Source organism: Periplaneta americana, chromosome 9, assembly GCF_040183065.1.
Source record: "Periplaneta americana isolate PAMFEO1 chromosome 9, P.americana_PAMFEO1_priV1, whole genome shotgun sequence".
Lineage (NCBI taxonomy): Eukaryota > Metazoa > Arthropoda > Insecta > Blattodea > Blattidae > Periplaneta > Periplaneta americana.
The window spans coordinates 177,193,983-177,220,180 of record NC_091125.1 but is presented as its reverse complement, the minus strand read 5'-3'; the positions used below and the strand labels follow the sequence as shown (position 1 = coordinate 177,220,180).

General features: G+C 40.3%; 1 protein-coding gene across 2 annotated transcripts in view; it reads left to right on the top strand.

Annotated features, from left to right (window-relative positions):
- LOC138706805 (Na(+)/H(+) exchanger beta-like) overlaps positions 1–26,198 on the top strand; it is a 51,459-nt gene that overhangs the window by 11,662 nt on the left and 13,599 nt on the right. The window contains exons 7-15 of one of the 2 annotated variants that reach the window (XM_069836529.1): positions 4,618–4,645; positions 6,531–6,722; positions 6,791–6,973; positions 7,152–7,233; positions 7,347–7,442; positions 10,765–10,886; positions 14,962–15,164; positions 19,638–19,727; positions 23,837–23,902. In XM_069836529.1, coding sequence (XP_069692630.1) covers positions 4,618–4,645; positions 6,531–6,722; positions 6,791–6,973; positions 7,152–7,233; positions 7,347–7,442; positions 10,765–10,886; positions 14,962–15,164; positions 19,638–19,727; positions 23,837–23,902 — 1,062 coding nt within the window. Of the gene's footprint in view, positions 1–4,617; positions 4,646–6,530; positions 6,723–6,790; positions 6,974–7,151; positions 7,234–7,346; positions 7,443–10,764; positions 10,887–14,961; positions 15,165–19,620; positions 19,728–23,836; positions 23,903–26,198 lie in introns of both variants that reach the window. The other variant, XM_069836530.1, reaches the window with a different exon arrangement.

Here is a 26,198-nt window from a genome sequence, read left to right as displayed (position 1 = left end):
TTCAAACTATAAATTCAAACAAAAATACGCTAATCCAAATTAAAGAATGCCATCAAATGATTCAACAACTCCAGGAACTACAAAAAAAGTACAACTACAATGGATACTAGCATACTGTGAAATCTCTGGGAACGAGATCGTTGATCTTGCAAAAAATGGCTGTGACTTACAATAATTTAAAACAGATACAAAGACCAACACAACCAAGAACTACACAACAAAGCCAAGGAATATCATTGTTAGTAAACCAGAAAACATCCCTCAAGCACTTCGCAAAACTTCAATATAACCATACCCACCGTTTTTGGCGTGTGAAATAAGTAATGGGAATGTTAAGAGTGAGTATCTTGTCTTTGCCGCAGTCAGTGGGAAATGTATGTATGTATGTATTTATTCACACTGCAATGGGTATATACCCGGTGGCAGTGGTAACTAATTACACTCAATAATGACAATAATAAACTTATTAATTAAAAATACAATTAATGATAATACTAATAATTAATACTAATAATAATAATAATAATAATAATAATAATAACAACAACAACAGGGAATATACTAAATTAAATGAAACGATCACTTAAAATAACATTTGAAATATTCTAATTTGTATTTTAAAACTAAGATCGAACTAAAACCCACGAGTATATGTTCATATCTGCACAAGTACCTTTCAACATTACACTCATTTCGCTGTCAACTCACTCACTGCACTGGAACTACGACACATTTCACTGATTCTATCCTGATTTCACTAACACTTCAAAAACATTTCACTGTTCAAATACTTTGCACTGCCACTATAACCTATACAGCTTCACTGACAGGAACACGTTTCACTTACACAGCACACTTCACTGACACGACATACTTCTTCACTGATTCAACACACTTCACTGACACAACATAATTCTTCACTGCTACAACACTTCAATAACAACATATCATTTACACCCTTCAAGTACTGTGTATAATTACCGTCTATTAGTAAGGTCCTTAAGCCTATTTTTAAATACATTTTTGGTTGTTGGTAAAGCCTTTAGTAAGTCTGCAGTTAAAGCATTCCAGTCCCTGATAGTACGATTGAGAAAAGAAAACTTTCCAGTGTCCGTCCTCTGCCTTCTTTCCCTCAATTTATATGAGTGGTCATTCCTTGAAGAGTAATTTGGCGGCTGCAACCTATTTTTTATTTCTTTCCAGGCAGGCTCACCTCTGTATGTTTTGAACAGTGCGCATAATCGAATTCGCGTTCTCCTGTCCGTGAGTGTGTCCCATTTTAATGGTGAATTTTTCCGACAACACTTAAGAGCCCGTTTTTGAATCTTTTCCAGTGTCTTAATATGTTCTAATCTGTAAGGATCCCAACATGCAGCACCATATTCCATTACTGGACGTACTAGTGATTTATATGCAATCTCTTTGGATTTATCAGAACCTTTTCTTAGTACCCTCATCACAAAGTGTTACGCTCCCCATGCTTTTCCCGCTGTGTCTGTAACGTGTTCCCCCCAGCCGAGATCGCTGCTAAATGTTATTCTGAGGTATTTACATTTGTTAACTTCCGGAATGGTTTCACCCCCTAACGTATACGATGCGACTATTTTATTTCTTTTCCTTGTAAAGCTGATGGCTTTGCTCTTTAGAGAATTTATTTTCATTTTGTTGGCTATTGCCCAATCATTTATTCTATTGAGGTCATTCTGGAGAAGAGTAGTATCTTCATGACTTTTTATTTCCCTGTATAACATACAATCATCCGCGAATAAGCGAACCCTAGACAAGATATTAACTGGCAGATCATTTACAAAAGCCAAGAATAGAAGAGGCCCCAAGACACTCCCTTGCGGGACCCCGGAAGTAATTTCAATAGGGCTCGATAATTCCTCCCCTACCCGTACTCTCTGAGTGCGACAAGTTAAAAATTCCTTGATCCACTGGAGCACTCTGAAGTCAATCCCCGTTGATTGTAGTTTAACCAACAATATATCGTGTGGGACTACATCGAATGCGCGTGAAAAGTCAATAATCACTGCATCTACTTGGCTATTGGAATCTATTCCGTCTTCTAAATCCTGACATACCGTTACTAATTGACTCTCACATGAATAGCCCCCCCGAAATCCATGCTGACAGTTATGTAACCAATGTGAGTCATCCCAATGGTGCCTCAGATAAGCTGAAATCAAGTGTTCCATCTGTTTGCAAACCACAGAGGTAAGGCTGACCGGTCTGTAATTTTTTGTATCTGAGCGAGACCCTGACTTATAAATTGGCACCACTATTGCATCTTTCCAATCTCGCGGGACAGTACCATTGTTAATTGATATTTCAAATATACGCACTAGATAGGGAATCATGGCTTCCCCTCCCAATTTTAGTACGTCTCCGGCGATACCATCAGGTCCTACTGATTTATGAGTTTTCAATTTAGAGATCCTTCTCCTTATGTCCCTAGGCTTGATAGAAAACTGACCCGTATTTTCCACAGAAGCTAAGTGTGGTACTATTGTCCTCATCCCAAAAACAGTGGCATAATAGGAATTTAATTTTTCTGCTTTTTCGCTGTCCTGTACGATAAATTGATTGCGGTCATTTTTTAGGGGGAGGCTCGAATAATTTTCCTTGCGTCGTCTCTTCACATATTTATAAAATTCTCCCCACCCGTTTTGTTCACACTGACAACTGTGATTGGCAGATTGCTGATGTGACGTGTATTTAGGAGGTGGTGCCATTCTCAACTGCAGTGACAACAGATGCTCACAGACTGGGTACTGTACTCAAGGACATGTGCCAAAACCGCTTGTGCTGGCTGTAGCAAAATTCATACTTAACAGAGAACACAACTGTTTAGCGAATTACTTAAAATAGGAATTTACAATAACCCAAACTGCTCTCTTTGTGATCAAGAAGAAAAAATTACCGAAGATCATCTTCAAACCTGTGATGCCCTACCTGCTGGAGTGCTAATGACTTCACTGCGAGCATTGGACAACAACAACATTTTTTTTTTCATGTGACTCACATATTCAAAATTCACATTTATGGCTCTGATGTTAAATTATATTCTTGTCAAAGATGCTGTACAATTTGTTTTAGGTTTGTAACTTAAATTTCGTTGGAGTAGGTAGATAAATTTTGAAAAAGTCTATTTTTTTTAGTCTTAATAACACAAATACTATTAAATTGATATTAATGAAAGTAGAGGACATTAATACTAACAAGAATTTGCTGTACACAAAAGAATTAATACAAACAAATTCCTGGCTTAAAAAATGTAGGAAATAGACATTTCATCCCTTAAATCATCATCATCTTCCTAACAGGTGATAGTCCTAGAAGTAGGCCTACTGTTCCGGTCTACAAAAGTTTTCCTGCCTCAGTCCGGCTAAGTCTTTTTGTAGACATGCAAGCGGTGTTGTTCTCCTCCAACTAGTTGCCACCTCACAGCTGTTATATGATGTATGGTTACGATGGGATGGCTATGAGTTGGTCCCCAGAGCATCACGGGAAGGTGAGGATGGGATTTATAAAATGCACGTCACTACCCCTTGCAACTCTTCATCTCTTAAATAATTATTAATATTAAGAGCGATACATACAAACTATTCGCTTCAGGACTTGTTACATGTTTCTACCGACAGATCATTATCAGATTTAAAATTAGAAACTGGATCTGGTGTAACATACCCATAGAAACAACACATTTTGATGGAGAAATTTTGGCTATTAAAGCAGCTCTAAAAACTGTACTATTTAGGACTGTACATCCACTTTCTTTCAAGATAGCATTATAGTAGAGTACTAATGATCCCATTGTGGCATTGATAATAATGGAACTGCAGACCATTTAGCAAAAAAAAAAGTTTGACATATCCAAGACACCTCTTGATAATGGATGGAACAAACAAACAAATATATGTATAAAAAAGGGTCCAAAGGTCCAAGAAGCTGTTAGAAATCGAGCAGTGGAAAGTTGTTGATGAAAACCAATTTGTGATTCCTGATGCCCCATGGAAAACTGCGTTCCACTCTTCAGACTTGCAAATGGTCCTCGCCAGATGGCGTTCTTTGCAGCAATGGACCGAGAACACCCACACAGCTGTGATGCAGCGCATTAGGGAAGTAAGCACTGGAAAACGAGGATCAACCATTATTGGAAAGATTTTTACGTCATTTTTTCTTCCAAAGTGGTGTAATTTCAATTGCTAATTAAATAAATTTTGATATTTTGATTGTGTATGCAGACTGTATCATGTTTACTTCTATATAGGCCTGTTACGTCCAACTGTCGAATTATTTCTATTCCAATACACATTACTAAATGTTGATACCATGCTACATTGTCAACAGTAGATATTTGAGGGCGATTTTTGGTGCAAAATTATGGGTACTGTTGCCTCACTTCATAAAAAGTTTCATTGTGCAATATCCTTAGTATATACCTGCTGAATATTTTCAATTATTAAAGATTTCCATTTTCCATTATTATTATTATTATTATTATTATTATTATTATTATTATTATTATTATTATTATTACTACCACTACCACTGCCACGATCATTACTGCCACATAGAGAATCACTCCAAGTAACATGCTTGCTTTCTTTTCAGGGAACTCTTTTCAACACCTTCACTATAGGTGAGTTCATTGTCTGTTGATCTGCTTTCCTATAGGCCAATTTGCAGGACCGCACTTGCTTTCATTGTGTTCTGAAACAGTTTAATTGTTATATTTTGCTGATTGTGTAATATTATGGCTTCCTAGAATAAAATAATCCTTATGGTATGATCAGTAGACAGCAGACTGGTTATTTTGAAAAATAGTTTCAGGTATTTAAAATAGGCCCTAATTTTGCACCTTTAAGGTGGTTGAAAACTAAAGTAGACCCTAAAATGTATCAAGAAAACGCTGAAAACAATAGACTAAAAATCTTCTAATTTGTTGTACAGACTCAGAAACAAAATTTGGGTCACCTGAATTTTCCAAGTTCCAGTTATAACATACTGCGCATGCTCAGAGCTTGCAGAATAACCAGAGCTTACTGAGCATGCGCAGCATTTCATAACTGGAAGTTGGAAAATTCAGGTGGCCTAAATTTTGTTTCTGAGTCTGTACAATGTGAAAGTTCTTGAAAGCCACCGAGGAATCAGCGACATTTTACATAATTTTTGTTTAATTGCAAGGAGAGGTGGCTATAAAAAGAATAGTAATAGCAATTCAGACTGTGGAAGACTTCTCAGCATAATAAATGAAATTCTGAATTGCAAATATTTAGCCCCTATTAAGTACCGAAATAATCCTTCTTGGTTCTTAATTAAGATACACGTATTGAATATTATTAACCAGTAGGCCTATTTCATCGAAAGCCAAATGTTACACTTGAGTGCTATCCTATGTTGTAACTCACTTTAGAAAATAGTTTTTTAATAACTTTGTAGAAATTATTTGAGCTCTGTAGTAAGCACACAGAGGTGTTGAGCATGACCGAAATATTGGAATTTTATAAAGACAAATGAGACATTCCCTCTCAAAGGAACAATAACATTTCATTCATATTTATCTTAAAAACTCTTTGCAAAAATCATGAAGATTTGAATTCATACAGCATATCAGTCGACTGAACTCAGATGTACATATGTTGTTTCCAAAGAAGTGCCTATTGTGTCAGTGGTGGGGAGTGGTCATGTCTGAGGTGCTCGACCAAACCAGCCCTTGACGGGTGGGATGCCAGAGATCAGCTCCCCCCCCCCCCCAGAGAATTTTTTGTCTCGTGCTAAAAGATGCACATAATTATGTCCTACCCAAGGACAACAATTATTATCCCTTCCTAGTTTCCTATATTATTCTATAAGAAATGCTCCTTTAATGTAACAGTGATTCTTGTGCGTTCTTATTGTGTAATAATACAAACTGAGAATGTTAGAAAGAGACTTCACTGACTACTCTATGAATTGGGAAAGCAGAGAAAAAGAAGGTACCGGTACAGTATGTCTACTGATAGTGCAGTGTGACAGTACAAAATAGCATCGGCAAACAACATTATCGTTGTTGTTATTATTATTATTATTATTATTATTATTATTATTATTATTATTATTATTATTATTATTATTAACATATTTACCCATTTCTCAGTTCAGTTGTGTAGTAGAATATGACTCATAGCTCCTGTTCTATTGCATGCACGGGTTTCATTTAGTTCAGTTCTGAAAGTATACTGTGATGATTATTTTGCACTTGTAACATTCACTGTAACTGGTACCTTGAGTCCAGCTGAACTTTTGTGTACTGTGTCGAGTCTCGTATTGTGTTCCCTTAGTTCTTACGAAGTGTATTGCCCAATATGATATCTGAAGAACTTTATGTTGCAAGTTAAGCAATTTAATGAAACTCATTGGGAAGGAAAAACAAAAGAAGGATTTTAAATGAATTCCACAAGATGCCTCGAGCAGATAAAATATCAATTGTGATTTGTAAAGTGTGGCAGGAGTATACCTATCTAGGTTGTGCCCTGAGTGTGCAGGTCCACTCCTGTTCTTGATCTGGTGGCTGGGGTTGATGGGCCCCATGCTGACCCCACCCAGTATGACAGAGTGCCTGGTGTTCTCCGCCCTGATCTCCGCCGTGGACCCGGTGGCCGTGCTCGCCATCTTCCAGGAGGTGGGCGTCAACCAGGACCTCTACTACCTCGTGTTCGGAGAGTCTCTTTTCAATGGTGAGCATGCAGACAGATACGTCACTGCGGCGGTTGGTGCAGCGGCACTTAGCGGTCCTGTATTGCAGATGCCGTGACGGTGGTGCTGTACACCACCATGGTCACCTTCTGCGAGATGCCGGTGATCGCTGGTGAGCAGTACGGCCTTGCAGTGGTGGCGTTCTTCACCGTCAGCTGCGGGGGCATCATCGTGGGTGCGCTGTTCGGCCTGCTCACCGCCCTCATCACCAAGACCACGCAGGAGTGTCGAGGTGGGCAATGAGGCCTCTGGCACCCAGCCCCACCCAGCCCCTACCAAGCCCCACCCAGCCCCCACCAAGCCCCACCCAGCCCCCATCAAGCCCCACCCAGCCCCACCCAGTCCCACCAAGCCCCCACCCAGCCCCACCCATTGTGTCATCATCTCATTGTGTAAAATTTCCTTCGCAGTTGTGGAGCCTCTGGCAGTGCTGGGCATCGCGTACCTGTCGTACCTGGCAGCTGAGTTGTTTCACTTCTCAGGCATAATTAGGTTTGTTGTTATTTTCATTTACGCTGAAAATTATTAAAATATTTATAGCTGTAATGAAAACAGATTAACCTCCCAGACAATACACAGCTTCACTGTCAGTTCTCTCCTTGCAGCATCATCGCGTGTGGCCTGGTGCAAGCCCACTACGCTCTGAAAAACATTTCTCAGAAGTCGTACACCACAGTGAAGTACTTCACGAAGATGATCAGGTCTGGAACTACCGAGGCTTATTATCATCATCATCATCATCATCATCATCATCATCATCATCATCATCATCATCATCATCATCGTGTTGATTACATCACTCTATACTTCAGGAATTTATAGACACTTATTATCATTTTCTAACCCGTGTTTACCTTGTATCAACGTGTATTAATAATGTCATATCAGAATTTCTCATCCTTAATCGAACAATTGTCTTGGATGTTTTTGAACAGAAGTAATGCAGTATAATATGTATTGTGGGTCCCTATCACCACGGATGGCGCGTCCTCAGGTTGCAGATAGAGGAGACGGCCTCCAGATATGGAGGGTAGCTGCGAATATATTGAATAAGCAGTCGTGGACAGCCGATAAGGGGTGGTCCTCCAGCTTGGGGGTTGGGCGAAGGGCTAACAACCCATCACCATAAAAAACAGCTTGTTACGAAACCTTACAATAAGCCTCGGAATGGGACTGATTCTCCGGCATGACCACAGCAAAGGAATAAGGTTATAAGATTTGGTAACTATTGATCAGATTTTTTGTATTCGACAGATATTGGAGAAAAAATGGGAGTATAAGGGTACAGTGCATCAGTTGTTCATGGATTTCAAAAAGGCGTATGACTCGGTTAAGAGAGAAGTTTTATATAATATTCTTATTGAATTTGGTATTCCCAAGAAACTAGTTCGATTAATTAAAATGTGTCTTAGTGAAACTTACAGCAGAATCCGTATAGGCCAGTTTCTATCTGATGCTTTTCCAATTCACTGCAGGCTAAAGCAGGGAGATGCACTATCACCTTTACTTTTTAACTTCGCTCTAGAATATGCTATTAGGAAAGTTCAGGATAACACAGAGGGTTTGGAATTGAACGGGTTACATCAGCTTCTTGTTTATGCGGATGACGTGAATATGTTAGGAGAAAATCCACAAACGATTAGGGAAAATGCGGAAATTCTACTTGAAGCAAGTAAAGAGATAGGGTTGGAAGTTTGATAATTGACATTATGTTCTGGATATACAACAATTATTTTCAAATCAGACATAATAAATTATAAAATTGAAGTCAAATATTTCAACTAAACTTACTTCTACCAATAACTAATTCTAAATGACATTATTAAGAAAAGCTGCCCCTGCCACCGTCTTAATTAACAGATTTTCGATAAAGTTCTATCATAGGTTTTCCTCTTGAGAATGACAATTTTCCACAACACTTGAAACACTAGCAGCCAGAACATACATGAAAGGATATCGAAGTCAGATAATGGAGCGCATGGAGATGGTAAAATAACCAGAGTTCACATTGGCTGTCCTAGCAGTAAGAAAGTGTAAGATCATTCACCAATGTCTGCATTGGTTGTTATTGCAGTACGTATTTTCGTGTTTTATAGCTCAAGGGATTTAGTTTCTCTGTGTCCCTTTAGATTTAGACATTGATTGTTCTTGCAAACAAAAATATATAGTAATATCAGTTGATTGCATAATTTATCTCATTTTGAAGAAAAATTGAGATTGGTTGTTCTTGTGTGAAGCTGCAAAAATACAATCACTTCGAGCTGCATTGTATTATGCTCACTGCAATATTAAAAAGCTAGAGAATTTCGTGTTAAATAACTGTACTTAATTTTCTTTCTTTCTACAAAAACTATTTTTTTTTAACTTTAAATAACTGGTTCTATGAACTGCGACAAATTTAACAAGCAGTTCTGGCAACCAGCTGAATGACACTGCAGCGCAGTGTGCAATATGACCAATCCAGGTGGACAAAATTCATTTTTCGACTTGTTAAGTTCTGTATGTATGTTAGTGTAATATTATCACACACTGTACAAAGCATCGCAAAAAAGATAGTGAGAGATTTTCTCGAAGGATTATTGATTTTGTGGTAGCCTAAACGATTCTCATACTTCGTGTCACAACCAAAACGTAACACAGACTCTTAGTTACTGGCTTTGTCATATCGAAATCGGTATCACAAGAAAAGTTTGTCATGCTGGCCTGCTCAATGTACCAATGCTCTACTGACTGAGCTACCCAGGAACTTCACCCGACACCATGTCATCTTTTCCCTTTATATCCACATAACTCGAGTGGGCTGACAAGATACCAAATTGCTTTCATGTGCATGAAGAGATGGTAATCGCTAGGTGCCAAATCTGGGCTATAGGGAGGATGATCCAATACTTCCCAGTTGAACTTTTGCAGTTTGGTCGCAGTACGACGCGCTGTATGCGGCCGGGCCTTGTCATGCAGGAAAATCACCCCAGAGCTCAACATGCCACGACGTTTGTTTGAATGGCCCTTTTCAAGTTTGTTAGTGTGTTCAGTAATGCTCAGCGTTAATTGTGGCATTCCTCTCCAAGAACTCCACTAGCAAAATTCCTTTTCTGTCCCAGAAGACAGTTGCCGTGAGTTTTCTCGTGGAAAGTGTTTGACGACACTTTGTGTTTTTTTTTCGAGAGTGAGTATGGCTCCACTGCATTGATTGAAGCTTTGTTTCTGCATTCACATACCGCACCCAAATCTCATCTCCTGTCACAATCTGATCGAGAAAAACATCACCTTCTCTTTCGTAATGCTCAAGAAAGGACAGAGCTGCTCCCATCTGCTGAGCCTTTTGTTCCTCAGAAAGGAGTTTAGGCACCCATCTGCCAGAAAGTTTTCGGTAGCCCAAATCTTTGGTAATCACTTTGTACAGAAGAGTACAACTAATGTGTAGAAAATCCTCACTAAGCTCCGACATGGTGAACCTGCGGTTTGCTCTAACCTTTTCGTCAACCAAACGAATCAGATATGCATTCACGATACTCGGTCGATCACTTCTCTCTTCATCATGGACATTGGTTCGCCCATTTTTGAACATACGGCACCATTGTTTTACAACACCTTCACTCATTACGTCTGGCCCATAAACTTTACAAAGTTGGCGATGGATTTCACTAGCTTTACAGTTTTTGGCCACAAGAAATCTTATTACAGAATGTACCTCACACCTGGCGGGACTTGCGATTGCAGCACACATTTTGACAGCACGTGGCTCAGAGAGGAACAAAGACACGACCTTGACTCTACCACTGCTCTACGCGTACTGCTTCAAGGTACACTCCACTGCAAGACTGGCGCTACTGTCTCTGTTGTTACGCACGCTATATGAAAACGGAAGTTACTTTATGAATAGCCCTCTTATATTGCTGTAAGTGGTTACTACCACTACGTTTAATAGCTACTAAAACGAACCAGATATGTAAAACCGTGTTAATATGTAAGATTATCATTAATTGTAACACAAAGAAAGCTGTGATGACAGTTTGTGTGCAGCTCGACTAGTGACGCCATCATCTTCCTGTTCCTGGGCATGGTGCTGGTCAGCGACTCCCACGTGTGGCACACCGGCTTCGTGCTCTGGACGCTGGTGCTCTGCCTCGTCTGCCGTTTCCTTGGTGAGGCTCACATCTTGGAACTCCACTTGAGCAGTTTTATACTCTTTATCACTATCGGTACTTGTAGACTAGTAATTTTTATCAATATCTTTATATGGAAAATTGTGGCAATAATTACGAAGACAAAATATCTTAACATTGTAATGCAAATATAGGCAATTCTTAAAGTTTTGAGATGTACGGAACTGAACATGTTTATACTATATTTAGAATCAGTGTTGAATCCGGCTACTTTGCCTCAGGGGGTATCGAAAATTTTTAAAAGCAGTTGGACAGACATTTATAGTAGAGGCTATTTATTTCAGAGATCTTTTATATTGCTTTAAAATGTCACATATTAAATTACTATTTACTTATGGCGTGGACAGTAATAGTTCATTCTGAAACATTATTTGTGTTAATTGTTGCTTCATCTGCCATTATTGACGAACACTTATTTTGTAGTTCTGTAGAATCATGCTGATCTAAAATCTTACCCTACGAGACAAAAATTCATTACACATGCTTTATTTTGTAAGTTAGATGACAACTATGATTATTTAATCAACCATTTAGTACGTTGTTTTTCTTCACTAGGTTCATATTTTGTGGTATGGTCACTGTAAGAGAATGAATGTTTATTGTGTAATGTTTGTTTCGCGCTGCCATTATTATTGTGACCCACACCTGTGGAGTAACAGTCAGTGCGTCTGGCCGCGAAACCAGGTGGCCCGGATTCGAATCCTGGTCGGGGCAAGTTACCTGGTTGAGGTTTTTTCTGGGGTTTTCCCTCAACCCAATATGAGCAAATGCTGGGTAACTTTCGGTGCTGGACCCCGGACTCATTTCACCGGCATTGTCACCTTCATTTCATTCAGATGCTAAATAACCTAGATGTTGATACAGCGTCGTAAAATAACCCAATAAAATAAAAAAAATAAATAAATTATTAGGGTAGCTCAGTTGGTAGAGCAGCTGGCTACGGACTGGAAGGTCCGGGGTTCGATCCCATGTGGTGTCAGGATTTTTTCTCGTTGCCAAACTTTCAGAACGGCCCCGAGGTTCACTCAGCCTGCTATAAAATTGAGTACCGGATCTTTCCCGGGGGTAAAAGGCAGTCAGAGCGTGGTGCCAACCACACCACCTCATTCTAGTGCCGAGGTCATGGAAAGCATGGGGCTCTACCTCCATGCCCCCCAAGTGCCTTCATGGCATGTTACGGGGATACCTTTACCTTTTTATCTTTTTTTGTGTGAATTGATTTTAAAACATAATATTGCAAATTCAGTATTTCTAGACAAACGCTTTGCTTGTTGTATGGAGAACCAGCATGTTTCTTCAACTTGGCAGTTTTATCCATTGCCTTTCTGTAATAGGCACCATGATAAATTTGCCACTTGTCTTTTGTAAGACATTATCATCATGTTTTAAAATGTTTGTACCACACATACTGATCTGTTATCGTGATAGAGCCGTCATATTTTTTCTCCCAGTCCTTGCTGTACTTTACATTTGCCTTTTCTTTTTCCTCTTTCACATTAATTTGTGATCGATCACTTTTTCACTAACAGAAATGTTTTCAATAAAATTACACTATCACTTTTCTCTCTAAATTTATAACTACCCCATTTCACCACAAATAGCTACACTGTCTCCCTTTCCTTCCCCCCTCCGGAATTCTTGTGTCATTTTTGAAGGTTCACACATAGTGCATTAAATTCTAGTCTATTTTTCCATGTAATGCATGAGATTTCACACACTTCCATTTAATAACGTTTGGCATTGTTCACACACAGGTGATGTCGGGTCGTGGAACTTCTTATTCTTGCCATCCTTGTCATCACATGACGCAACTCTTGACACATGGTTGTCATCACTGCTTCATTAAGTCAGATTACTTCGGTTGTTTTCTCACTAAATCTAATGGATCAAATTAGAGAGAGGTTGTGCATAACGTGTGGATCTGTGTACAGTTAGAAAATGAAATGGGTCAGATGCGATGCGACATGAGCAGTCCGTCCTCACCCCCCACAGTAACTCCCGTTGGATTCAGCGCTGTTTAAGAATTAATGAGCCTTTGAGCTTCTGTTCGAATTTTGCAGCTATGTTAATTTATAACAGAAATTTTGAAATATATTGCACAGTTAGTGAAGTTAGTTAAATTGCAAGACCAACAAAATAGTGTTTGGAACAACGTCTGTGTTTATTCACGAAGTATCCCAGATTCATAATTTGAATATTACATTATATCATCCAGCACATTCTTCTTCAACTCTCTTACACTGGTGAAATCTACCATAACTGTGAATGTTGTTTTTAAATTGTTGAATGTACGTTTCTGTTTATTTTGATTAACATGCTAGCCTTCTTTTTTTGTGGTTCCCCTCCACAAATGATAACGAATGTAGTTCAGATATAGGAAACTTCATTTTCTCTTTTTTTAAAACTTTCTGCATTTTTTTCTTGTCATATCCAAGATACTAATGGTGTGTACAATATTGATTTTCTATTCAAGCAGAAGTGAGCTTACCTCTCTTAATATTAATCTCCACTTTCCCCTTTTACCAATTTTAAAAAGTTGTAAAGCAAACACACATTTCTGTTTAACAACTGGCTTTAGCGAAAATAGAATTTCACTTAATTTTTATGAAGGTGGATTCGGTAGATTTAATGTAAATGAATGAAGGTACTAAAAACCTAAAAAAGATGAATGCAAATATACCATAAACCAGGTTACTTTGACCCACTGAAGTACATTTTTAAATGTTCTTTTGCTTGTTTCTTGTAAAAATTTCGGAGATAAAGCTCAAAATTTCATATGCGAGTGCGGGTACATTTCCTAAAAGCATTTCAACAATTATAATAGTCACCGATAATAGTACATGCGATAAAACTTAGTTCAAGTTCAAAGCTGTGGGCCAAAGTTACCTGGCCGTGGAGTTACTTTGACCCAGCTGTGTTTTCTCAGATATATCCATAGTAAAACTGAACTGGCCAATGTAATACAGCACCTGGGAAATTAAACTACAAACTGGCAGTAATATTTTTAAAAATAAGTCTGTCTGAAACATGAAAGATATTTATTTTGAGACAAATACTTGCTACAAATTCTTGTTTACAAGTAAGGTTTTGTCTAAAATGGTATGGCAAAGATACATTATATTGATTAGGCTGCAAAACAAAGTAAAACTACAGATCTTTTAGATTCAGTTGACGCCTTGAAGACTGAGAAAACCCATCCTCTATTATTTTGGCGGGATTTATTTTCTTTTCCACTGGTAAAATAAAATGATTTTCTGTTGGGGCCATACCCAATACCGACCAGTAGGACTTGCGTGCATATAGTCTGCATAAATTCCATTTTCTTCCATTTTTGTGATAACATCTGCCTTTCCAAGTTACACAACAGCCAGTGATTGGGTATTTTAATTTCAATGCAAACAGTTAAATGAAAGAAAATTTAGCGCTAGGGATTACTTTGGCCTATGCCAATGTAGCCCCTATCCACGTGAATAGGTGCTATCTATTTTTAGATAGAAAATACTGTCAAGGGGTTTTACAATAATCAAATATTGTTTACATATCTTGTATGCCAATACTTTGAGCTTACGAAAAATACACTTACTTAATTTTTTCAATCACCAATATTGGCTGGGAAGGAGGAAGTTTACACAATATTAATTTACTAGTTCTACAACAGCAAACGCCATGAACAGCACAACAAAGACCGTTATAGACAATCCTGATAGCGGGAGTTATTCTTAAAATATTTGACTATCGTATGATGCGTAGAAATGGATGATATGGATGAAACTTGCAATGCGAACAATTTAAAAAAATTTTTATCGTGTGTGGGGCAAAGTAACAAGCGCTGGGCCAATCTAACCCTGGTTTACGGTAGCCTAATGCACAAGTTTGCCAATCTAAACCCAAGACACTCCTGTTTCGCTTTCAGAAAGTTTCCAGCTACTTAAGCTCGAGAACAACTATCAAGACCAGGACTAATTTACAAAGGAGAAACGAGGAGGAGGGACACAGATTGGATCTCGCCACTGATCGTTGGTTTCGCACAGTATTTGCACAGTTTCTGTTACAGGGGTGTTCCTGCTGACGTGGTTAGCCAATCAGCTGCGTGTCAAGAAAATCAATCTGCAGGAGCAGTTCATCATGGCGTATGGAGGACTGCGGGGTGCCGTGGCCTTCTCCATGGTGGAGATGCTGGAAGAAGACACTGTGCAGCCGCGCTCGCTCTTCGTCACCTGCACCCTAGTGGTGATACTCTTCACCGTCTTCATCCAGGTGGGTCAGTCTATCCTTATGCTCATTACAGTACCTTGACGCTGCCAACAAGTAGATTAAGTTTTCACGGGAAAGACTAACTTTCCGTATGTCTGTCCAGCTTGTCTTGTTTGTATCTTGTTCAACGGGAAGTGACGTGTATAACATTCAGTATTTCTGTAGAAAATAAAGGCTATTTATTAAAAAAGACATAAAATGGAACTAATTAATTAATTTTCTCTATCTTAAAAGGGACATTTCACGATAAAGCGGACATAAATATAAAAAAATTGAAGTGCTAGTCCCTTCAACTGGACATTATTAATTATAAAATATGTTACTAGAACTTCATTAATTTGATAATACCGTGTAAAAGAAACACTCTGTGACGCTTCATTCCTCTGGGAGAGTGGAGTGAGTCATAGGTACGTTTTGCACCATAACTGATAACCTTTCTAACTGCACGATGAAAATCACATGACTTGATCATAACTATGCTGTTTACTGTTAGTACAGGTATTCTAGTTCTAATTTGTGCTGGTATTTGCATACTACTATGAATCAGTAAGTACTTGTAACATGCTGAATACAAACTAAATCTTGGATTATGTTAGTCACAAAAATGAAATAATTTTCAGTTCCTGAAACATGTATAATATTTATTGAACTGAAATGCTACGTTCTCTTAGTACTACATATACTGACTGCCATCAGCAATAAATTAATTTTAAATTTAAAAACAGTTTTTAAATATTACTGTGACTAATGTAACATTAAAATTTTGTTACGTTAGTCACTCCTCATGTTGAAAAGTTTTAAGCTAACAGACGTACTCTTTTCCTGCCAAAGTCTTGCTGTCGTTAGGTACTTTACTAGTGGGTTCTAGAGCATGGCAAAGACTTCCAAGGGGAGAAACAAGACATCGTGCACTCAGCACTGCACATCAAATAGCCAAAGAAAGGCAAAAAGCGAAGGAAGGATGAGACGATACAGAGAAAGAGGAACAAATAATGAGTTCAAGAACGAGGAAGCAGAAGTAGGAACAATCTGTATGCGTAACATGAAGAAGAAAAAAAAAGCTATTTAGAGAGCAGATGTCCATAGCTCTTCATTTCTCTTACAAATCATCACAAACATTTGGAAAACTGTAAGAGGAGTTCACACTTCACTTCCAGCAAGTCCATGCAAGAGAAAAGTTGTCCTGAAAAAGCTAGCTGTGTGGAAAATGAGGAACAAACAAGAACTAAGAGAGTGAGCTGCTGGACTCCGTATCAGAAGAGACTAAAAAATTGGTACAAGACTTTTATCAACACGATTATAAAGTCAACTGCTTGTGTACACCCCTATCTAATGTGGAAGATGACGAGAATGAACTTGAAAACAAGTTTGCTCAAGTTAAGCCCATACACGGAATAAAGCCATGCCACAGTGTAGTTTTATTTTATTTTAGGTTATTTCACGACACTTTATCAACATCTTAGGTTATTTAGCATATAAATGAAATGAAGGTGATAATGCCGGTGAAATGAGTCCGGGGACCAGCACTGAAAATTACGCAGCATTTGCTCATATTGGGTTGAGGGAAAACCCCGGAAAAAACCTCAACCAGGTAACTTGCTCCGACCGGGAATCGAAGCCAGGCCATCTGGTTTCGCGGCCACACGCACGAACTGTTACTCTACAGGTGTGGACCCACAGTGTAGCGAAAGTAGGACATCTTTACATTAACCTCTACAGGAATACAGGGGATGAGGAGGCAGTTGCAACAATGTGAAACTGTTGTAAGATTCTGGCCGTAGGAGTATCTGTTTCCGTATGGATATTAAGTATTATCTATTAATTGATTAAGTAATCATTGTAAAAACTTGTACATATGAAACCTTACATGGAATATGTAATGCTGTTCTTCTTACTCAGTAGTTAAACTTGTTCAGTAAATGCGTATTAAGTTACTTTTGTGCATGTTACTTTCTGTTACGTTAGTCACACACATGCATTGACATATATTTATATATTGGGTGATCTATTCATAATTGAAATATGAAATTTTCAACGAAGCTAATCTACAACATATTATTAATTATGCAATTTATAGTTTCATTTTGTAAACAACCAAATCACAGAAAAATTGTTTAGTTTATGTCCCTATTTTCAGAGGGTAATAAAAATGTTAACCTTTGTCACACTACCTAAAATGAGTATAGTATAAATAGAATTGACATTTAAAATTCTCTTTTTAATTCCATCAATAGACCTTTATGTACTAAATAATATGGTACCGGTACTAATTTAAAAATACCAGCATTTATTATGTTTCATATAATGTAGTCCACACCTGTGGAGTAACGGTCAGTGCGTCTGGCCGCAAAACCAGGTAGCCCGGGTTCGAATCCCGGTCGGGGCAAGTTACCTGGTTGAGGTTTTTTCCGGGGTTTTCCCTCAACCCAATACGAGCAAATGCTGGGTAACTTTCGGTGCTGGACCCTGGATTCATTTCACCGGCATTATCACCTTCATTTCATTCAGACGCTAAATAACCTAAAATGTTGATACAGCGTCGTAAAATAACCCAATAAAATAAAAAATAAAAAAAAACATGTAATGTATCCACAGTTTATATACGATTGTTATGTTAGTCACTGTGAAATATTCCAAAAGGAAACACATTGATCATATCTTGAGAGCTTGTTACAGGCAGTTGTCGACGTCATTGTTAGAAACATTATTCAGGAAATTACTTTTTACACCAAAGTATTCTGTATTGTTGTTGATGAAGCTAGAAATAAAGGGCATAAAGAACAAATGAGTGTTTGTATGAAATAGATTAAAGAAAGTTTTCTGGATTTCACTGAATTGAATTCAGTGTTCCTGCCTTAACTTTGATAATAACAATTTCTTTTGGTTTAATTGGATTAAACGTTAAGAAACATGTGAGCCAATCCTATGACACGACAGCTCTTATGTGGAGTACCCTCAGTGCTCTGGTATTTATAGATGTCTGCAAAAATATGAAATTTGTAGGAGTCGTAGGACTTCTGGAAGCTGGAATCTACTTCAGCATTCCATCATGAAGTTTTTATGAAATTTCAAGAGGCTACTGACGGCCAAAAGTTAAGCATGCAACAGCATAATTATACTAGGATGTCGTGCAAATATAGTCTACATTCTGTGTGATCAAAGCTATGAAGCCTGACGTCAAGTACTGCCCTTGAGTTAGTGAGCCTTTACTTACTTACAAATGGCTTTTAAGGAACCCGGAGGTTCATTGCTGCCCTCACATAAGCCCGCCATTGGTCCCTATCCTGAGCAAAATTAATCCATTCTCTATCATCATATCCCACCTCCCTCAAATCCATTTTAATATTATCTTCCCATCTACGTCTCGGCCTCCCTAAAGGTCTTTTTCCCTCTGGCCTCCCAACTAACACTCTATATGCATTTCTGGATTCGCCCATACGTGCTACATGCCCTGCCCATCTCAAACGTCTGGATTTAATGCTCCTTATTATGTCAGGTGAAGAATACAATGCGTGCAGCTCTCTGTTGTGTAACTTTCTCCATTCTCCTGTAACTTCATCCCTCTTAGCCCCAAATATTTTCCTAAGAATCTTATTCTCAAACACCTGTAGTCTCTGTTCCTCTCTCAAAGTGAGAGTTAGTGAGCCTTTGTACAATGAAAACCAATATAATGATAAACCCTGTTGTAACATTAAATTTGATTGGTCCTTGGCATAGTTCCTATATTTTATCTATCATTACAATAATGGTCAAATTTTGGAGAAACCCTGATAGAACGATAAAAACATTGTAATATCTGTTTTTAAATTTACTTAGTTTTCATGTTCAGTATTTCACATTTTACTTTGTATCACTCTCTTACTTTGTGTTACAATAGAACGTCCTTCCACTGGCATCATTCACATTCGAGTGTGGCTTGTTAATAATGGCAGATGTAACAGGAAAACACATTAGCTAGCTGCTTTCAGTGGCTTAGATAAGGAACTGAAGTGGCTAAAAAGTATGGGTCTGCACAGTCAACATTCACAGCACAGGGTTGCAAATCATAATATTGAGCCTGAATGTAAGCTTTGAAAAACTGCGGCAGCAGAAGACGTTGACATTACCACCTTGAAGTGGTTTAATGTCTGCATGAGCAGTATACCACCGGACCATCTGATTGTGCATGCATAAGTGTTACATGAATTTGTATGTCAAGTAGGAAAATCAAATAGTGAGTAAATGTTATTTCATAATATGTAATCATTCCTCAACGCGCAACGAGACGACTAAGACGTGAATGACTGCGAGTCTGCTAAAGCGCACCAGTATACGTAAAGTGAGATGAAGGATGGATACCGCAAATCTAATGGAGATCATCAATAAAATTAATCACGGTAAAAATGGATCCTTCCACTGTGAAGGTTGCAATTTGGTTTCAGGGTCGTATACATACACCCACGTGAAGATTGAGAGATAGGTTTCCTTGTGTTGCAGGGCAGTACCATTAAGCCACTGGTGAGCCTGCTGCACATTGCCAGGTCCAAGACAGGCGCCACCACGCTCAATGACGAGATCGGGAACAATGTAAGCAAGCAACAATGTGGGCTGTCTGTGCTTGAGGTGGACTGGAACTGAGTGCTGCTTATGTGGTAACAATGTGTGACTGTCTGTGCTTGAGGTGGACTGGAACTGAGTGCTGCTCATGTGGTAACAATGTGTGGCTGTCTGTGCTTGAGGTGGACTGGAACTGAGTGCTGCTCATATGGTAACAATGTATGGCTGTCTGGGCTTGAGGTGGACTGGAACTGAGTGCTGCTCATATGGTAACAATGTATGGCTGTCTGTGCTTGAGGTGGACTGGAACTGAGTGCTGCTCATATGGTAACAATGTGGGCTGTCTGTGCTTGAGGTGGACTGGAACTGAGTGCTGCTCATGTGGTAACAATGTGTGGCTGTCTGTGCTTGAGGTGGACTGGAACTGAGTGCTGCTTATGTGGTAACAATGTATGGCTGTCTGTGCTTGAGGTGGACTGGAACTGAGTGCTGCTCATGTGGTAACAATGTGTGGCTGTCTGTGCTTGAGGTGGACTGGAACTGAGTGCTGCTTATGTGGTAACAATGTATGGCTGTCTGTGCTTGAGGTGGACTGGAACTGAGTGCTGCTCATGTGGTAACAATGTGTGGCTGTCTGTGCTTGAGATGGACTGGAACTGAGTGCTGCTTATGTGGTAACAATGTATGGCTGTCTGTGCTTGAGGTGGACTGGAACTGAGTGCTGCTCATATGGTAACAATGTGTGGCTGTCTGTGCTTGAGGTGGACTGGGACTGAGTGCTGCTCATATGGTAACAATGTATGGCTGTCTGTGCTTGAGGTGGACTGGAACTGAGTGCTGCTCATATGGTAACAATGTGTGGCTGTCTGTGCTTGAGGTGGACTGGAACTGAGTGCTGCTCATATGGTAACAATGTGTGGCTGTCTGTGCTTGAGGTGGACTGGGACTGAGTGCTGCTCATATGGTAACAATGTGTGGCTGTCTGTGCTTGAGGTGGACTGGAACTGAGTGCTGCTCATGTGGTAACAATGTGTGGCTGTCTGTGCTTGAGGTGGACTGGAACTGAGTGCTGCTCATATGGTAACAATGTATGGCTGTCTGTGCTTGAGGTGGACTGGAACTGAGTGCTGCTCATATGGTAACAGTGTGTGGCTGTCTGTGCTTGAAGTGGACTGGAACTGAGTGCTGCTCATGTGGTAACAATGTGTGGCTGTCTGTGCTTGAGGTGGACTGGAACTGAGTGCTGCTCATGTGGTAACAATGTGTGGCTGTCTGTGCTTGAGGTGGACTGGAACTGAGTGCTGCTCATATGGTAACAATGTGTGGCTGTCTGTGCTTGAGGTGGACTGGAACTGAGTGCTGCTCATATGGTAACAATGTGTGGCTGTCTGTGCTTGAGGTGGACTGGGACTGAGTGCTGCTCATATGGTAACAATGTGTGGCTGTCTGTGCTTGAGGTGGACTGGAACTGAGTGCTGCTCATGTGGTAACAATGTATGGCTGTCTGTGCTTGAGGTGGACTGGAACTGAGTGCTGCTCATGTGGTAACAATGTGTGGCTGTCTGTGCTTGAGGTGGACTGGAACTGAGTGCTGCTCATGTGGTAACAATGTGTGGCTGTCTGTGCTTGAGGTGGACTGGAACTGAGTGCTGCTCATATGGTAACAATGTGTGGCTGTCTATGCTTGAGGTGGACTGGAACTGAGTGCTGCTCATGTGGTAACAGTGTGTGGCTGTCTGTGCTTGAGGTGGACTGGAACTGAGTGCTGCTCATATGGTAACAATGTGGGCTGTCTGTGCTTGAGGTGGACTGGAACTGAGTGCTGCTCATGTGGTAACAATGTGTGGCTGTCTGTGCTTGAAGTGGACTGGAACTGAGTGCTGCTCATATGGTAACAATGTGGGCTGTCTGTGCTTGAGGTGGACTGGAACTGAGTGCTGCTCTTGTGGTAACAATGTGTGGCTGTCTGTGCTTGAGGTGGACTGGAACTGAGTGCTGCTCATATGGTAACAATGTGGGCTGTCTGTGCTTGAGTTGGACTGGAACTGAGTGCTGCTTATGTGGTAACAATGTATGGCTGTCTGTGCTTGAGGTGGACTGGAACTGAGTGCTGCTCATATGGTAACAATGTGTGGCTGTCTGTGCTTGAGGTGGACTGGGACTGAGTGCTGCTCATATGGTAACAATGTATGGCTGTCTGTGCTTGAGGTGGACTGGAACTGAGTGCTGCTCATGTGGTAACAATGTGTGGCTGTCTGTGCTTGAGGTGGACTGGAACTGAGTGCTGCTCATATGGTAACAATGTGTGGCTGTCTGTGCTTGAGGTGGACTGGGACTGAGTGCTGCTCATATGGTAACAATGTGTGGCTGTCTGTGCTTGAGGTGGACTGGAACTGAGTGCTGCTCATGTGGTAACAATGTGTGGCTGTCTGTGCTTGAGGTGGACTGGAACTGAGTGCTGCTCATATGGTAACAATGTATGGCTGTCTGTGCTTGAGGTGGACTGGAACTGAGTGCTGCTCATATGGTAACAGTGTGTGGCTGTCTGTGCTTGAAGTGGACTGGAACTGAGTGCTGCTCATGTGGTAACAATGTGTGGCTGTCTGTGCTTGAGGTGGACTGGAACTGAGTGCTGCTCATGTGGTAACAATGTGTGGCTGTCTGTGCTTGAGGTGGACTGGAACTGAGTGCTGCTCATATGGTAACAATGTGTGGCTGTCTGTGCTTGAGGTGGACTGGAACTGAGTGCTGCTCATATGGTAACAATGTGTGGCTGTCTGTGCTTGAGGTGGACTGGGACTGAGTGCTGCTCATATGGTAACAATGTGTGGCTGTCTGTGCTTGAGGTGGACTGGAACTGAGTGCTGCTCATGTGGTAACAATGTATGGCTGTCTGTGCTTGAGGTGGACTGGAACTGAGTGCTGCTCATGTGGTAACAATGTGTGGCTGTCTGTGCTTGAGGTGGACTGGAACTGAGTGCTGCTCATGTGGTAACAATGTGTGGCTGTCTGTGCTTGAGGTGGACTGGAACTGAGTGCTGCTCATATGGTAACAATGTGTGGCTGTCTATGCTTGAGGTGGACTGGAACTGAGTGCTGCTCATGTGGTAACAGTGTGTGGCTGTCTGTGCTTGAGGTGGACTGGAACTGAGTGCTGCTCATATGGTAACAATGTGGGCTGTCTGTGCTTGAGGTGGACTGGAACTGAGTGCTGCTCATGTGGTAACAATGTGTGGCTGTCTGTGCTTGAAGTGGACTGGAACTGAGTGCTGCTCATATGGTAACAATGTGGGCTGTCTGTGCTTGAGGTGGACTGGAACTGAGTGCTGCTCTTGTGGTAACAATGTGTGGCTGTCTGTGCTTGAGGTGGACTGGAACTGAGTGCTGCTCATATGGTAACAATGTGGGCTGTCTGTGCTTGAGTTGGACTGGAACTGAGTGCTGCTCATGTGGTAACAATGTGTGGCTGTCTGTGCTTGAGGTGGACTGGAACTGAGTGCTTCTCATGTGGTAACAATGTGTGGCTGTCTGTGCTTGAGGTGGACTGGAACTGAGTGCTGCTCATATGATAACAATGTGGGCTGTCTGTGCTTGAGGTGGACTGGAACTGAGTGCTGCTCATGTGGTAACAGTGTGTGGCTGTCTGTGCTTGAGGTGGACTGGAACTGAGTGCTGCTCATATGGTAACAATGTGGGCTGTCTGTGCTTGAGGTGGACTGGAACTGAGTGCTGCTCATGTGGTAACAATGTGTGGCTGTCTGTGCTTGAAATGGACTGGAACTGAGTGCTGCTGATATGGTAACAATGTGGGCTGTCTGTGCTTGAGGTGGACTGGAACTGAGTGCTGCTCTTGTGGTAACAATGTGTGGCTGTCTGTGCTTGAGGTGGACTGGAACTGAGTGCTCCTCATGTGGTAACAATGTGTGGCTGTCTGTGCTTGAGGTGGACTGGAACTGAGTGCTGCTCATATGGTAACAATGTGGGCTGTCTGTGCTTGAGGTGGACTGGAACTGAGTGCTTCTCATGTGGTAACAATGTGTGGCTGTCTGTGCTTGAGGTGGACTGGAACTGAGTGCTGCTCATGTGGTAACAATGTGTGGCTGTCTGTGGACTGGAACTGAGGGCTGCTCGTGTTGCAGGTGATCTGCACCATGATGGCAGGCATCGAGGAGATAAGTGGCGTGCGTGGCGACTTCTACATTCGGGTGAGAACTGAATGTGTGCACTGTTATTTTATTCATGGACGTGAAGGAGATGCGTGTACAATACATGCCAAGTGTAATTGTATAAAGTTAATTCATGGTTGGCATTGGGTACATGTAAATTGATAAATATCAATAATAATATTTACCAGATAATCTCGTGTGCTTCTATACAGTATAAGAGTTGTGTAGTCTATGGCTTAAAAACAATTCTTTACTTGTCTTGTTAATGGTACAGTACATTCTGTTTTAATAAACTATTGTGGTAACAACAACAACCGAAAAATTTCAAGGAAAAATTGTTCCGGGGTCTGATATTGATCTCGGGATCCTTTGCTTAGCGCACAAATGCTGTACTGACTAAGCTACCCAGGAACTACACCCGACACACAACTCAAGTGGGCTGACAAGGCACCAGAAACCCAACTTTGAGTGCACACAAACTCTGTGTGACTTGAATTATGCTTTTCTGTTAACGTACCTACAGTGATGTATATATTATGCAAATCTGGCTTTCAGGTAAAGCTTCCTGTGAAGCAGACTGGGATAATTTCAAGGAAGAAATTGATACCCGGCCCCAGATATAGTCACTTGAACTGTAAAAGAAATGAGGATGTCATGCAAAAGCTTCAATTGCAACCAGTCTCACAGTTTATAAACAAGTACCAGCTGCAATGGAAAAACCATGTGCAACGAGTGAATTGTAATGGACTTCCAAAAGCCATGCTTCAATACTGTCCCCAGGGGAACAGATTTTTGGGCTGGCCAAAGAAAAGGTGGGCCGAAAATGAGTCACTGAGACTGTAATGGACCATGGACCTTATACTTGTTTGGGTGATGATGATGGTACCATATATTACGATGCAAACTGGCCCAATTTCATATTCTTGATGAGTATAATAATCACACCAACTTCCAAGATGAGTTTGTGTGGTGGCATTCCTGAGGGTGTTTGACTTTTCTGCCTCCCCTAATATTTTGCCAGAATACAATATGGCAGTATTAATTCCAACTGAAGTAAGGGCATGGACAAGTTATTGTAAATGACGGACATTTCTCCTTTTATATTAATGTTACTATTCAATACGACTAAGATGTAAGTTACTATGCATCAAGACGACCACATCCAGTTGGTGATGCCCGCTCGCTATACTGTAGATAGTATAAATAATTCGTACCGAAAAATAACAGAAAGCCTGTAACCTGTATAGTCAACATCAAGCAGCCTGCAGTGTCTGTGAGAGAGGAGACAACTACATCACTCTCCTCCCGGTAACTGTGACAACAGCAGCTCAGCCAATAGGATAGCTGGATAGTGGAGTGTTTGGACTTAACTAGAACGCGTGAGAAGAGTCGAATTTGGAGATGTCCTACTCACCAAGTGTACTGCTGGTCGCAGCTGTTTTCGGCTGTATTGGCAAGCTCTCTCTCTTTATTTCTTCTTGATTTTAGAAAATTGAGTCACGTGTTGTCAGTTTTCTCTCCCTGTGTAAAAGTTTTTTTTTATGTTGGTAGATTTTTTCTCTCGTTTGCAGGTGTTCTCGTTATTTTTTCTTTTGTGTTATGAGATATATTAATTTATTGAGTATAATAAATATATTGAGAGTTTAGAAACAAATGCAGATTTGTCTCTAGCTTCTTCTAGCAGCAGTTGTGATCTAATTGACTGGTTTGCAAAGAAAGAGGATCATCGAGTAAATTTGCTGTGCAAGTAGGCTAATAGCAATCAGCCAGCCCCAGATTCTTAGATTCGAACCTATTCTCTTGCGCTCTTGTTACTCTCGAAATATTGCTTTTCCTATTCATTTTGTATAGCAGCGAATAACATTCTTAAATTTAATATGATCTAAAATGACCTAATTCGTAGGTTAGAACTTAAAATGGCTTACTTACTTACTGGCTTTTAAGGAACCCAGAGGTTCACATAAGCCCGCCATAGGTCCCTATCCTGAGCAAGACCAGTCCAGTCTCTATCATCATCTCGACATCAGGAAGGGTAATAAATTTGGCGTCTTTAAAAGCTGCAGTATATTGTGCGAGATTTTTGAGTGTGAAGGGAGCCGACATGTGATCACGTCTAGGATATAGTGCAGATACCGATGTTGAACATGGGAGAGCCTCAACTAGAACTATATATATATACTTATATATCTGCGATATTTTAGAATGTAGATAACTTCCATTTTGGAAATATTCTGTATAATTTCTTTAAATGATTATCATTAAGTCTGCATGTTATGTGCAAAATTGTTCTACAGAAATAAAGTCATATTTTACTGTAACATACTACCGCTATGTA